The sequence below is a fragment of the Pan paniscus genome, chromosome 1 (assembly GCF_029289425.2).
Source record: "Pan paniscus chromosome 1, NHGRI_mPanPan1-v2.0_pri, whole genome shotgun sequence".
NCBI lineage: Eukaryota > Metazoa > Chordata > Mammalia > Primates > Hominidae > Pan > Pan paniscus.
In genome coordinates this window covers 223,624,190-223,639,571 of record NC_073249.2, presented here as the reverse complement: position 1 = coordinate 223,639,571, position 15,382 = coordinate 223,624,190, and the positions used below count along the sequence as shown (strand labels likewise).

The 15,382-nt window shown below is 56.2% G+C and overlaps 1 protein-coding gene across 3 annotated transcripts in view; it reads left to right on the top strand.

Moving 5' to 3' along the window:
- Positions 1 to 210: 210 nt before the first annotated feature.
- AJAP1 (adherens junctions associated protein 1) overlaps positions 211 to 15,382 on the top strand; it is a 147,746-nt gene continuing 132,574 nt past the window's right edge. For 2 of the 3 annotated variants that reach the window (XM_034953870.3, XM_034953873.3), the window contains exon 1: positions 1,266 to 1,434. In XM_034953870.3, coding sequence (XP_034809761.3) covers positions 1,406 to 1,434 — 29 coding nt within the window. In that variant the 5' untranslated portion in view covers positions 1,266 to 1,405. Of the gene's footprint in view, positions 329 to 1,265; positions 1,435 to 15,382 lie in introns of those variants that run through there. The other variant, XM_063602186.1, reaches the window with a different exon arrangement.

Here is a 15,382-nt window from a genome sequence, read left to right as displayed (position 1 = left end):
CGCGGTGACTTCATCAACGCAGAAGCCCGCGCAGCCGAGCAGAGGAGTCCCTCGTAGGCGACCCTCGGACAGACGCTCCTGCGCGACCCGCGTGGCTCAGCTCCGCCCCAGGAAACTTTTCGCGCAGCCCCCGCTCCATGCGCCCCCACCCAGTCCTTCTTCGGGGCCGCCCCCTCCCCAAAGTAGCTCTCCGGGTCCACTGGGCGCCCCCGTAACCGGGTCGGAACCTCGAACGGCTTCGCATGCCATCCGGTTACCCTGGCAACACCATCCGGCGGCGCCCGGCGGTCCAATCCTAGCCTGCGGCCTCTCTCGAGCCTTTCGCAAGGTGGGGACCGGGACGCGACCGGGGATGGGGAAGGGGGCTGCAGGAGGCCCCGCCTACGCTGTCGCCCCTGCTGGGCACAGCGCCCCCCACCACCCGCGGCGACCCCGGCCCCCGCAAGGTGGGGCGGCGAGCAGGAGCCGGGGCCAGGCCAGGGGCTCGAGCTCCCGTTCGAGGGGCGGGGAAGGCGGGTGACGTGAGCCGGGCCGGGCGGGCGGAGTTGGGACCGGCTCCGGGAGGCGGGGGCGAGCGCGCGGAGAGGCAGACGCGAGGAGGGAGGCGGCTGAGCAGCGCGGGCGGCTCTGCGGCGGGCGCGGTGGGCGCGGGCGGCGGGGCCCCGGGATCCCCGCGCGCCTCCTCCGCGCGGCGCCGCCGCCGCGCGTCCCCACGCCCCGCGCTCCACGGCGCCCTCGCCCCGCGCGCCTCTCGTGCCCGCCTCCTGCCAGTCTCCGGGCCGCGGCCGTCTGCAGAGCGAGCGCTCAGACGGAGCCCCCGGGCAACTTGAGTGGCGCCGATCGGCGGCGGAGCCTCTGGCAGAGCCCCCCGACCCGGCAGCGCGGAGAGGACCCGCGTCCGTCCGCGTCGCGTCGTCCCAAACCCTAAGCAGCGCCGCCCCATCGGCGCGGAGCTCCGGCTGGAGGCAAGAGCCGCGCGCCGGGAGACACGCACCGTGAGCGGCAGCGCCGCCGGCCTCCCTCCTCGCAGCCCCGGAGGGCGAAGCCGCGGCTCCTCAGCCCTTTGCTGCGCCGCGACAGCGCCGGAACACGCCCCGCCTCGCTGCCGCCTTCGCTGTGCCGCCGGCGGAGGGGGCCGCGAGCCCCGCGCCCCGGCCGGAGGATGTGCGCCCCCGCGGGCCGCCCAGCCTGAGCCATGCGCCCCAACGGCGGCGGCGCGCCGGCCGGCATGGAGCCCCGAGCGGCCGCGCTCTGACTCGCTGTGCGCCCCGCGGCCGGCGGGCGGCGGGAGGCGGCGGACCGAGAGCCGGAGACCGGCGCCGCGGGACGGAAGCGAGCGGGCGCGGGCGCCGCGCAGATGGCCTGGGCGAGCCAGGTCTGAGGCCCCGCTCCCCGAAACGTGACCATGTGGATTCAACAGCTTTTAGGACTCAGGTGAGCGACGCGGCCGGCGCCGGGTGCGTGTAGGCGCGTGGGTGCCAGGCTGGGCGGAAGCGGCGCTTTCCTCTATGTTGCAAATCAAGGGACCCCTCTTCGCTTCCCGCAAGCGGGCAACGGGGTGCACCGGGAGCCGGAAAGGGGCGCCCGCCCGGAGCCTGGAGCACCGCGGCCCTGGCGGGGAGCGGCCGGGTCTCCAGGGCTCCGCGCGTCCGGGGTCGGGGCAGCGGCGCCCGCCCCAGCAACCCGGGCAGCGGGGCCGGCCAGGCGCGCCCGCAGCTCTAGGAGCCAGCAGCGCAGTGTCCTGGCCGGCTGCCCCGGCGCGCCTCCTCCCCGGGGCCCGGGGCGAGGCGCCGGCCGCTGGGCGCGGCGGGCGCGGGGGCCGGGGCTGCCAGGGAAAGCTAAAGCTCCGGGCTCCCAGCGAGAGCTTCGCAGGCGGAGTTGGAGGAAACCAGAGCCAAACAGCCACTCCGCTCCCCCTTCTCCTTTCTCGGGGCCCCGGGGCTGAGCAGGGGCCTCCCAGGCTCCCAGCTGCCGACCCAGCTGTTTGCGGGTGACCTCCGGGCCCGACGGGCGCCCACAGCTGGCGGGCAGCTGGGGCGGGAGAGCTGGGGTTCTTGGGGAGCTCCGGCGGCCACCCCGCTGTAAACACACACGCACATACGCCCGCCGGCGCGCCCGGGGCTTGTCTGTGTCTGGGACTCCAGGGCCAGATGGAACAGGGGGTTCGAGCCTAGAGCCCGTGGTGGGGGTGTCCAGAAGACCCTTCTCGGCAAACTTTGCCAGCCCGCCGGGGTTCTTGGGCTTCTCTGGCTTCTGCCTGGGGTGGCCCAGGGCCCACCAGAGCACAGCTGTCGTTTTTGCTGGGCAGGCTGCCTCTGAGCCCTCGCCCTCCTGCCGGGGCATTCACCGAGCTCGTGCATTTGGGTCCCGGGTTGGAACCGCGAGCGGGGAGGACAGAGGTGGAGGCGGAGAGCAGCGTGCGGTTCTCGAGTTTGTCCACTGGGATGCACTGCGCTCCCGCGTTGGGGACGAAAAGGCCAGTAGTTGTTAGCCCGCTGCTTGAGCCGCCCCCACTCAGGGATGAAGCTGCGGGGGGAGTGAGGCGAAGGGAGGGAGGATCTAGTGCGTGTCCTGATTTTGAGAAATCGGAAGGGGACTGGGACGCCAAGTGTTTTCTAGCGACCCTTGATTTATGAGCCGATTCTGCTCCCAGAGGTGAATACTGTGTAACACATCTAGTGAACATTGTCAGATGTTATTATTAGCATCCCTTCTCTCAGTGGCCGATCTTGCTGTGGGCTTCAAAGGTTAATCATGGAGCCGATTGTGTTGGGTGTGGGATATTGGTCGGGCGTGAATCGATAAGTGTGCTTGGGCTAGATAAGGTTTAGGCTTGGACCGTTCTGGGATGTTGGCAAAATGGAGCGAGGACAGCTTTGCAGGAATGACCCTGATCCAGGTGCCCTGGAGGCCTGCCATCCCCTGCTCTGCCCCGGACTGTCCCAGGTCTCAGCAAGACCTTCCAAGGCTTTGTGAATGACCAGACGGGTCCCCACACTGGCCAGTGGCTGGTCTTCAGCTCCGACCTGCTTCCTGAGCTGCCATCTGCCACTTGATTCCTGATGGCAACTTATTTGAACAGACATTTTTTTTTTTATTGCTAAGTTGCTAGATTAAAAGATGAGTACATTTTGATAAAGGGAGAGAAGAGCAAATATCTTGGAAAGAAGCCTCTCTTTTGATTTGAAATTTACTAAAACAGTTCCTCTCAAGCATCCTCAAGCCGGATCTTGGGATTTTGCTTTAGGAAATAGTTCTGTTGGTTCTTTTGAAGTTTGACCTTTTGTTTTTCCCCCCTCGATGTCAGCACAGGAGATTTTCTGTAAGTGTGCCTTTAAGGATGAGCTGTCACCTATTTGGGATCCTGATGGGAGAGCTCTGTCTTGTTACTGCTGTCTCCTGGCCAGAGAAGGAGGCCTGTACCCAGAGGGTCTGGGTGGTTTTGCATCACAATGGGCACCTGGGGACTCTGAGCCAAAGGGTTGCAAGTTCAAGGTCTGGAAATGCACTTTTTCTTTCAAGACAGCCCTTCACCTTTGCTTGCAAGCCACTCCGCGGCTCCCTAGGTGAGCACTGGGCGTCTTGCTGCCAAGCTTGGAGCCTGGTTAGGACAGGTAGACACTGAGCCTCCAGCTGGGGTGGCAGAAGGCCTGGCTTGCTCCACCATGGGAGAGGTGCAGTGTAACTTGCTGGGCAGGGGGTGGGGTGGGCTTTCTTAGTTCCGGCCCCAGAGACGAGGTCTGGGCTTGGTTATTTACGTCTGTGTTGGAACTGAGCTGTATGTGGAGCTTTTTTTTTTCTTTCCCCCCAAGAGGGAGAAGCAGATTGAGACTTATTGAGCAGCTTTTGTGTCTTTTGCGGTGGTATTTAATAGTCGTAGCAGAGCTTCAAAGATACTTTCCATCAGCTGAGAGAGACGGAGCCATGGAAGGAGACCCAGTGGCTTGACAAGCCCTGCCAGAGCTCACCCGTGGAGGAGGCGCGTATTCAGCAAGCAGCTCAGAGCTCACCCGTGGAGGGGGCGCGTATTCAGTAAGCAGCTCAGAGCTCACCCGTGGAGGGGGCGCGTATTCAGTAAGCAGCTCAGAGCTCACCCGTGGAGGGGGCGCGTACTCAGCAAGCAGCCCAGAGTTTGGAGTTGGCTTCCTGGTTGTGAGTTGCTTCCCAGGCTGCAGACCTCAGATGCTGTGGCTTCCTCAGGGGCTCCGAGCGTCCACTTAATACGTTTGCTGGGTTGCGCTCAGGACTGTGATCCCTAGCAGAGTGCCACGAGCTCATTCCCAGCCCACGTCCCTGCGGCCATACCATCTGTTCTCCCGCTCCAAGGTTCTGGGGCCCCTTTTGTTTGGGAGGCCCTGGGTGTGTGTGTTGACATAATTCACAGTTCCCCAAGCCCTCTCAGTGCGCGCTGTACCATGTCTGGGCCTCATGGCAGGGATCCATTGGCTTGGCTGTCACCATCCTCGCTGTAGAGTCCCCAGGCAGCTGGGGCTGTGCAGCCCAGCTTTAGCGGATGAAGTCAAACGCGCCGTCCACAAACATTGCGCTCCGGGTGAATCCTGGCTCGCGCCGATTTCCAGCTGCTGCTACTAAATTGATTGCAACTGGAATCCATCTAGTGTCAGTGGCTGTGCTACTCCTCAGGGACAATCATGCTTGACTAAACTGCAAATTTAGGAGGCAGCTCAAATCTTTGGGCAACATCGGTACATACCCCCCTTTCATGCTCACCCCCACCTTGGGGATACACTGCCCAAGTGGAGGAGCTGATGGCAGACTCCTTCCAGTGTGTCCCTGTTGTTTATTTACTTTGATCACCTGCTTCCTTTTCTTCCATGCATTGGAGAGGGGAGCAGGGCAACGCAGCTCAGGAATGGAGACAGCCCCACGCCTGCCGGGGGCAGCTGTCTCTGGGTCCCTGGAGGCAGAGCAGCGCCGGCTTCTCCAAGGCATGCACCTGCGTCTTTCTAGCGGGGGTCGCTGGAGGTGCTTCTGGACCCCAACCCAGTCTCCACTTCCGCAGCGCCAGTCCCTCTGACCCACACACAAATGGGGTGTTTGGCAGGTGGGGCCCTGTGTGCTCCTGGGTTCTGCATTTCCCTGAGCTTTTTGTGGGAAAGCCACAGCGTACCTGGAGTGTGACCCTGGGTTACAATGAAGTAGGTAAACACAAAACCCTGACTGGATTGCAAACAGCTGAGCCTTCAAGAGCCCAGGGGCTCCTCTCAGGGGTTATGTAAGAGTCATCTGTTTTAAATACGTAGTTGCCAAGTTTTCTTCAAAGGGTTACAAGTCAGTAGAGACCAAATTGATGTAAAGATTAGCTTGGAAAGCCAAATATATCCTTGATCTAGATTTTACATTTGAAGTCTGGCTTGAGAGGGTTTCTCCTGCCTGATGCCAATCAGACACAAGGAGGAGACAGGAGCAGGGGCTTTCTGGGGCTAGAGCAGGCAAACGTGGTACGGTCGACTCCATTCTTTCTTCCTCTGAGACCCCTTCCAGGAATTCAAAGGGGCTGGTGAGTCATGAGGCCTCGGAGCAGGGAGTGGTGGTGGTTACATAATTCAGATTAACTCTCAGTTAATCTGCCTTGAATAGAGAGTCAGGCTGGAGGGTGTCCATGTCAGACCTCCGGTGGCCCTTGGGCATGTCCCCAAGTACATCCACCTCAGAGCTGGGATAAGATCAGGCACCAGGAGGAGAGAGGAGGACTGGCTGCTCCTGGGTCAATCCCAAAAGGTTACTTACTATATGATGATTTCATAGCATTGAAATTGAGGTAGGAGATGGGACTTGACTCTGGAGGTGGGACTCAGACTGTGGACCAAATTGAGGACTAGCTAAAACAGGGACAGGATGGAAGCACCATTCCATAAGACATGCCCGTCAATGTGCCATGTCAGTTTACCATTGCCAGGGCAACACCCAGGAGTTACTGCCCTTTCCATGGCGATGACCTGATGACCCAAAAATCACTACCCCTTCCCTAGAAATTTCTGCATAAACCGCCCCTTAATCTCCATGGAATTAAAAGTAGGTATAAATACAACTGCAAAGCTGCCCCGAGCTGCTACTCTCAGCACGCTGCCTATGGGGCAGCCCTGTTCTGCAGCGGCAGACACGGAGCTGTCACACTGCCGGACCGGTAACACCACCAGAGCTGGAACACCTCCTCAATAAAGCTGTTTTTCTTCTACCACTGGCTTGCCCTTGAATTCTTTTCTGGGCAAAGCCGAGAACCCTCATGGTCTAAGCCTCACCTTGGGGCATGCCTGCCCTGCATCAAAATGACAAAATTATAGACGTGGTACAATACTCATACTACTACTGCTACAGATGAGTAGTTGCCAGGGCTCAAAGAAGGGGTGGGGAATGGAAGGAAAGAGGGTGTGGTTACAAAAGGGCAACATCAGGCCTCCTTGTTGTGATGGAAACGTTCTGTATCTTGACTATATCCGTGTCACAATCCTGTTATATTATTGTACTGTCGTTTTGCAAATGTTACCACTGGGGGAATCTCGGTGAGGGGTACACAGGGTCTCTCTGTATGATGTCTTACAATGCCTGCAATTCCACAGTTAAAATTAAAGGTTTAATTAAAAGAAACAAACTAACATTCTCTACTAATCTGTCAGAGATTAGTGCCTAACTGATCTGACTGGCAAGCATGGGCACACGTGTGTGTATGTGAGTATTTAGCTTTTTTAGGGGTCATGTATTTGTATTTAACAGCAGTCAAAGGTGATGTGGAAATGGGGAAAGGGGTAAAAAAAAATTGTTTTACAAAACTTGCTCGGTTATGTCTCTACCACATATTTTAGAACGAAAAATTCAGCAGCATATGAACGTGCAGTGTTGCTAATGTTATGAGATCCATCATCAGTGACAGTAATAAATGACTTCAGGCATAATTATTGGATAAGAAGATCTGTCCACATCTTTACGTAAATTAGGTCAACTCTGAAGATAGAGCAGGTTTTCGGGGTCAGCCCCACTTTTCTACCCTGGCTTATAGGCTTCAAGACCATATTCTGAGGATTTTAAGTCAAACACAAAAACAGCTGGTTTCCTGTTTCTAGATCAGGGAAACATGAGCCTCAAGCTTGAGAAGGCAGACATTTGTTTGCGGCTTTGCTCTTGTCACCTCATTTGGGGCTTTATGAGAAAAGAACTGGGGGCTGGGGTGCTCTATCAGGACTTGTTGAATGAAACTGGGAGATACAATGGGCAGCTCTATCAGATTTGTCTGTGAACTTCTGAGCTATCATGACCTACACCTGATACTCTTTCTCTGTCTTTTCACATCCAGATGGGAGGTGCTGGAACTAATACTGTCATACTGCTAGGCTTTTCCTAAGCCAGGCTTTGTGCTAAGTGATCTGATCCAACGGTGCTAAACTCTTCAGCCATTCTGCATTGTCCCACTCCACCCTCATGATCCTCAGGGGTGGCCCTGCAAGGCAGGTATTATTGCTCCCATTTCACACAGGAGAAAACTGGAGCACAGAGAGGTTAGGTAATTTGCTCAAGGTCACACAGCTAGCTCATGGGAGAGGTGGGATTTGAACCCAGGTTTCCAGGACTCGAAGGTCCATTCGTGCTCCTTATGCTGACCTCTGTGGCTTTCTTGTCTTATACAAAATCTACTTCTTACTCCCTTTATTAAGTTACAGATTGCCCTTTTGGGAAACACAAAACAAAATTTTCAAACAACAACAACAACAAAAAATAAAACAAGAAGGACCCAGCTGCTGTGATGCCAAGTCAGCACTTCATGGATTTAGCCGTGTGTTCAGCTGACTCTGAAATCACAAGTCTCTCTGGCACCCATGATTTTAAGTAAAAGGTTTATGGTCAAATGACAGATTATTTTGCAGCACAGAATTAATGAAACGTCATGGGGAGATGAAAACCTATCTGTGACACAGATACTGCTATTCAATCTATTTAATAATTAAAAATAAATACGTCACCACATCCAAGGAGGCCTCTATTGAGAGCTTTCTTGAAATTAAAAACTGTGGAAATCAATGAATGATCACATTGAGAAAGTTGGGTTTAGCATAAGAAGTCTGAGTAAAAGGAATTGCCCTTTATATTTGTGTGTGTGTGTGTGTGTGTCTGTGTGTGTGCGCATTTTTTTTGAAGCACAATTTACATGCAATGAAGTGTATCCATTGAAAGTATATGGTTCATTGATTTTTAGGAAATTGGCCGAGTTGCACAACTATTGCCATGGTCCAGTTTCAGCACGGTTGCTTCACCCCTGATAAGATCCCTTTTGCTGTTTGTAGCAATCCCCGTTCCTGCCTCCAGCCTTTGACGACCACTCCTCTGATTTGGCCTTGATGGATTTGCCCATCCTCACTATTCCTGTAAATGGAATCCTCCGGCATGTGGTCATCCTTTTTGTCTGCCTTCTTTAGTGTCATATTCCGAGGTGTGTCTACGCAGTAGCTTGCCACGTCATTCCCTTTTTGTTCCTGAATGGTATCCCGATTTTCAGACATCCCGTTGGCCTGCCGGTTCACCTGCTGATGCACCGTTGGGTTGTTGGCATGTTGGGGGAGCAGCGCTGCCATGAACTTCGTGTGCACGCCTCGGGATGGATGTTGTTTTCATTTCTCTTGCCTCCACGTTATACTTTATAACCACAGACGTCAGTGCTCGGTGGGGCCGCAAGAAGCCCCTTATGTGTCGTTAGATGGATGGAAAGTGTGCCGGGCTAGGCGCCCGTGGTCCAGCTCTGGGGTGGGATAGGCTCCTCCCTCTTGTTCTAAAGAGAACTCCCTACACACAAGCCATTGTTGATTCGAACATTTCGCATTCAACAAGCATTTATTGAGTGTCGAGTGCATTCTGCCACGGGGATGTGTTTTGGTTCGATGGAGAACAGGCATTTCCATTCTGCCTTGGTATAAAGGGGAATATTTTGACACATTAGAAGAAGTCCTATCTGGTCAGATGCCTGGAGGTGGAGGGGAGAGGGTCAGTGGTCTCTTGAAGGACCCAAACTGTGCCTACTCCCCTGCACGTGGAAAGTGTGGGCTTCAGGGGGCTTCCAGGGAATGTAAGGGAGGCAGCCGTGCCTCCCCCTTCCCAGGGGGGCAGTGGGGCCAGTTTGGGGAAACCATCCTCATGGAGCATCATCTAGTGAGGGCTGAAGGGCATCATTTTGTTTTTATTTTATTTATTTTTTTATACTTTGAATAGATTAGGTCTTGCTGTGTTGCCCAGGCTGGTCTCAAATGCCTGAGCTCAAGTGATCATCCCACCTCAGCCTCCCAGAGTGCTGGGATTCCAGGCATGAGTCTCTGCACCCAGCCAGGCATCATGTTTGATGGATGAGGCAGGGCCAGGGTCATAGGCACAGGGCAGACTGTGGAAAGCACCTCCAGAAAGCACGGGTCTTGGTGGGTGTTAGACGCTGCCACTCACAGAAGGGGCAGCCCTCAAGCAGGCCATGGATTCCAGGAATTCCATGATGGGGATTGTTCGGCACCAACCACAGACTTGGAAGAACCCAACTGCAGAAGAGGGAGAAATTAAGAGAACATTTCCCATCCTGGGGTAGATGACAGCGAACCCATGGCGCCCAGGCACCTCAAATGCAGGCTGCAGGTGGGAGGGGGGTGGCACCTGGAGGAGCTCCTGGCATCCCTCTCGTGCTGGCCCCATGAGTGTGGATGAGGGTCTCGGTTCAACTGGCCCCAGACGGTCTTTGTATTCAGCTGCCAAGTTTTTAGCTGGTGTCAGGAGCAGAGACTGCCCAGACCTAGGGGTGGGGAAAAGATCTCAACTCTGGCAACCGGTGTGGACTCTTCGGTAGTTGCTTCTTCGAGCTCTGTGTAGAGAAGGATTCTGAGTTCTTCTGGGGATTTAGAGAGAGAAAAGTGCCTATAGACTGTTTGCCGTGTCTGCATGGGACATGGGATGAAAGAAGGGTGACTCCAGTACTGCAAAACTGCCCTTTTCGGGAGGCCTGGGTGCGGGGCTTGCTCATAGCTGCAGGTTCTTTCTCATAAACACCCTCACTGAGGCCTGTGTATGCAACATATCAGTGAACAGTTGCATGACACTTACTATGTAGCAGGCACTGTTCTATGCCCGTGCCGTATCTTAACTCATTCCTACATTGCTATGGTAGGAGCACTTTAAGGATCTCCTGTGTGCAGAGAAGGAACAGAGAACCTGAATGAATTTCCCCAGGCCACACAGCAAGTAAATAGCAGAGCCCGCACTCAAACCCAGGCACTCAGCTCCAGCATCTGGCCTCTGAACCGTTACATCCTGTTCTTCCTAGTCTAGAAGAACACTTTGGATTGGATGTATTTAAGGAATACAGCATCCACCAGGCTGGGGCAGGCAGCCAAGTATGGGATTTGAGCCCAGCATCCAGGGCCAATTTCCTTGCTGCCTGGCACCGCACAGAACATACATGGATGCCCATGGTATGGAGGTGAAAAGGACATGCCTGGAGCTTCAAGCGTTCTGAGCCTGGTAGGGGGACAATGGTGGTGGAGTTCCCAGGTGACAGCAGCAGCCTGTCCGGGTGGTTGGGCCCAAGGGTCAGCCCTGCTTAGAGTACAGCAGGGACCACCTCTCACCAGCTGATCCCCACCATCAGCTGGGGGGCCCCGGTCATGCCCTTCTTCCGGGGTGTCATTTTTACACAGGTGAAGAAAGAGAATGGACCCAGGAGAGAGCTGGCGATTTTGCTCATTTCCTGGGCTGCCCTTTGGTGGCATCTGCCTGGCTCTCATTTGCTTCTACTTGGAGCATCTGAATGACTCAATGACAGAGTCCCGTAACCACCCTCCCAGGCTGACTACAGCCCTGATCAGACAGAAGTCAGTATCCTGCTGTGGATTCAATTTCCCGAATGGTTGCAGAGAGCCATCTTAGGCAAGGGTGAAGCAATCACCCACGGATGGCGCCGGTAGACTTCCTAGGCATGCAGCTACGATATATATAAAAGATTCAGTTACTAGGCAGGGTCATTGTATTTGGCGTGTTAGCAAGGAACCTAGCTGAACCACGATGCCAGCCTTTGTGGCAGAAGCCTCTGCCCCAGGACCAGCTGAGGATTGTGCTCTCTGGCTTGGAAAGGAGTGTGGTAAAATGCGGAAAAAGCCCCACGAGAGCTGGTTTTCAGTCGACGCTCCCACCCCCCTCTTTTTTGTCAAGAGAAAATTCAAGACTGTACCCAGATGCTGAAAAAAGCTGTGCTTCCTGCTGAGGGACACGGTGGCTTTCAGAAGGCAAGGATTCTTTAGGGAGCCAATTATGCGAGACAAGAGTAAGCATGTTTATTTTTATGACACTGCATTTCAAAATCCCAGAAAATGTTGATGGAATGGCCCCATTAGGCGCCTGGGTCTCCTGGATGCTGTGGCATTACACTGTGCAGGGGCATTTGGGGGACTCTTGATTAAGCCCCGGTACTGGGCTAATTTACTGCCCGTTACTACCCTGGAGGGTCTCTTTCAACACTCACAGCTCCAGGTTCCTTCTTCCTTCAGCATTTTTTGGGCTAATTTGATTCTCTGCACAGAAGCCTGATGCTCTGGGAAGACCTGAGCCGCCACACTCACTCCAACAGCATCTGTTTCTCAGGCTCTCACCCCGACGGTCCCTGGGAAGCACTGGGCTGGGGTTTTGTGGCACCAGCCACGCAAGTGGTCCCCCGAGAGTCTGCTGGCCCCAGGTGAGAGCCAGGCAGCGTGACAGGTATGGCAGCCACTGAGGTCTGTCCTGGGACAGGCTGCCTATGGGCCTGACATCCAGACACTTTCATGCAGCAGACATGGATGAGTGGCCACCGCCTGCTGGGTGCTGTGCTGGGCACAGGGATGAAAAGACCCCTCTCCTGGTCCTACAGGAACTCCAAGTGGAGGAGAGGACAGAGGAGCAAATGGAATTGCAGGAGCCAAGAGGAAGAAGGAGATGGGGAAGGTTTCCCAGAGGTAGCAGCATTTGACTCCCTTCTCAGAGGATGAGAGGAAGGAAGCCCACTGGGCCCGAGGAGGAAGGGACAGCCAGGCAGAGGGAATGGGGTGGCTGCCGTTTACTGAGCACTGGTGGTGGGTGTGCTGCACAGATGGGGATGTGGAGGCACACCGCAGTGAAATAGCCCACTGAGGCTCCTCCGGCCCACCCAGGAGGAGGGCAGGGCAGGTGTATTTTGGTCAGCCCTTAGGAGTTGGCTCTGTGAAGCTGGAGAGGAAGGTGTATGTTGCGGGGGGAATGCTTGGAGGAGACTGGAAAGGCCAGCAGGCCCCAGGACTGGAGCCATCCAGGGCCAGGGTCCCAGGGAAAGTGTCATGCTCTCTGCCCGTGTGTGTTCAAGGGGAAAGCGAATGACAGACGCTGGGGAGTGAGGGGTGCAGAGAGGGGGCCCGTGACTCACAGGAGGGGTGTGGAGAGGGGCCCATGAATCATGGGAGGGCACAAAGAGGGGCCCGTGAATCACAGGAGGGGTGCGGAGAGGGGCCCGTGAATCACGGGAGGGGTGCAGAGACGGGCCCGTGAATCACGGGAGGGGTGCGGAGAGGGGCCCATGAATCACGGGAGGGGTGCGGAGAGGGGCCCGTGAATCACGGGAGGGGTACGGAGAGGGGCCCGTGAATCACGGGAGGGGTGCGGAGAGGGGCCCGTGAATCACGGGAGGGGTGCGGAGAGGGGCCCATGAATCACGGGAGGGGTGCGGAGAGGGGCCCGTGAATCACGGGAGGGGTACGGAGAGGGGCCCATGAATCACGGGAGGGGTGCGGAGAGGGGCCCGTGAATCACGGGAGGGGTACGGAGAGGGGCCCGTGAATCACAGGAGGGGTGCGGAGAGGGGCCCGTGAATCACGGGAGGGGTGCAGAGACGGGCCCGTGAATCACGGGAGGGGTGCGGAGAGGGGCCCATGAATCACGGGAGGGGTGCGGAGAGGGGCCCGTGAATCACGGGAGGGGTACGGAGAGGGGCCCGTGAATCACGGGAGGGGTGCGGAGAGGGGCCCGTGAATCACGGGAGGGGTGCGGAGAGGGGCCCATGAATCACGGGAGGGGTGCGGAGAGAGGCCCGTGAATCACGGGAGGGGTGCGGAGAGAGGCCCGTGAATCACGGGAGGGGTGCGGAGAGGGGGCCTGTGATTCACCAGAGGGTTGCAGAGAGAGGCCCATGAATCGCGGGAGGGGTGCGGAGAGGGGCCCATGAATCACGGGAGGGGTGCGGAGAGGGGCCCGTGAATCACGGGAGGGGTGCGGAGAGGGGCCCGTGAATCACGGGAGGGGTGCGGAGAGGGGCCCGTGAATCACGGGAGGGGTACGGAGAGGGGCCCATGAATCACGGGAGGGGTGCGGAGAGGGGCCCATGAATCACGGGAGGGGTGCGGAGAGGGGCCCGTGAATCACGGGAGGGGTGCGGAGAGGGGCCCATGAATCACGGAGGGGTTGCGGAGAGGAGCCTGTGAATCACGAGAGCTGCGTGGGATGGAACCTGTGTGTCCTGGTGGAGCAGCTTAGTTTTGTGGAAGGAGAGCCCTGGGGTAAGCAGAGGGAGGGAGAAGCAGCCCTCTGGGGCTGTGGTCTTAGGGAAGTCCCAGAGGACTCCCCAGGCGGGGAAGACAACTGGCCTGGCCCCGGGAAACACGTCTGCGGTCAGTTGCCATGATTCCCAGGCTCTGCTTTTACTCAGAATTACTCTGAGGGAAAATGCCAGCCTAGACCACGTGGGCACAAAGGTGTGACAGGCCCTGACCACCCAACTTTCCTTTCCTGAGTCTCTTGCTGCTTCTCCACCCTTCCAGCCCCAACCAGCCACCTGCCCCTGCCCCTCCGTGGGGACCTTCTCACCTTACAACAGCAGTCCCCAACCTTTTTGGCACCAGGGACCAGTTTCATGGAAGACAATTTTTCCAGGGACAGAGCGGGTAGATGGTTTCTGGATAAAACTGTTCCACCTGAGATCATCAGGCATTAGATTCTCATAAGGAGTGCACAACCTAGATCCCTCACATACGTGGTTCACAGTAGGGTTAGTGCCCCTGGAAGAATCTAATTCCACTGCTGATCTGACAGGAGGCGGAGCTCAGATGGTGATGCTGGCTCACCCACTGCTCACCTCCTGCTGTGAGGACAGTTCCTAACAGATGCTGGTACTGGTTCATGGCCCAGGGTTGGGGACCCCTTCCTTAGAGAACCGGACCCCCAGTCAGTTGCTGCTTGGGGTGGAGTCATCGTCCCACCCAAGCTGTGGGTCTGAATTTTGGGAAGAGCCCCTGAGACACAAGGCGATGAGCCCACAGCACTGAGTGAACATGGAGGTTTCAAGTGGGAAGGGGAAGACGTTTGGGGAAGTTGGATTCCTCCCTAAAGAATGCCGTTAGGGTAAGGCCAGGAGTGTTTGCTCATGCCTGTAATCTCAGCACTTTGGGAGGTAGAGGCGGGAGGAAAACTTGAGGTCAGGAGTTCAAGACCAGCCTGGCCAACATGATGAAACCCCATCTCTACTAAAAATACAAAAATTAGCCAGGCGTGGTGGTATATGCCTGTAGTCCCAGCTAGTCAGAGGCTGAGACAGGAGAATTGCTTGAACCTGTGAGGCAGAGGTTGCAGTAAGCTGAGATCGCACCACTGCACTGCAGCCTGGGTGACAGAGTGAAACTCAAAAAAAAAAAATGCCATTAGGGTGGCAACTGTCTTCCTCCTTGTGTGGGGCCAATCCTGTGTATTTGAAGCTAAAAGCCCTCTTCTTAAAGTAGCTTAGAGAGCAGTGCTGTGTATGCGTGTGTGTGCGTGTGTGTCTGTGGGTGTCTGTGTGTTGTGAGGTTGTAGGCGTGAGGCATCAGTTGACTTTAAAATGCCCAAGTAATACATGTCTGCACTTTTTCCTACATCAACTGAAAAGCTGTTTAAAAATGTAATTAACAAAATCTCTCAGCAGACCTTCAAGGTCAGGAAATATTATTAGCCTTATTTCACAGATGGGTAAACTGAGGCAGAGCAGGAGTAAGCAACTTTCCTAAGGTGATACAAAGTCAGCAGAGTGGTGCCTGAGGACTCCAAGAGGAGCGTGCCCGTAACTCAGGCTCTGGTGGCTCAGTCCTGGGACGGAGATTCCTGGGGAGTGTGGGGCTCATCCATCTCTGTTTCCGCAGGTTGTGCATATCCTGGAGCCGGGGTCCCCTGCCTGGGAGACGGGGCACATCCAGGGTTAATGCCCACGGGGTGGAGCCTTCACTGTCCAGGCTTTCTTGCCGGGCTCTGCCTGCCTTTTATTTTCCCTCATTTTCAGTGAGAGACTGAAGTCCATGACAATTCCTTACGTAGGAATTCTGGTGTTCCCAGTGAGTCACAAGTAGGTAGAATTTATGTCAGTTGCCACAGGGCA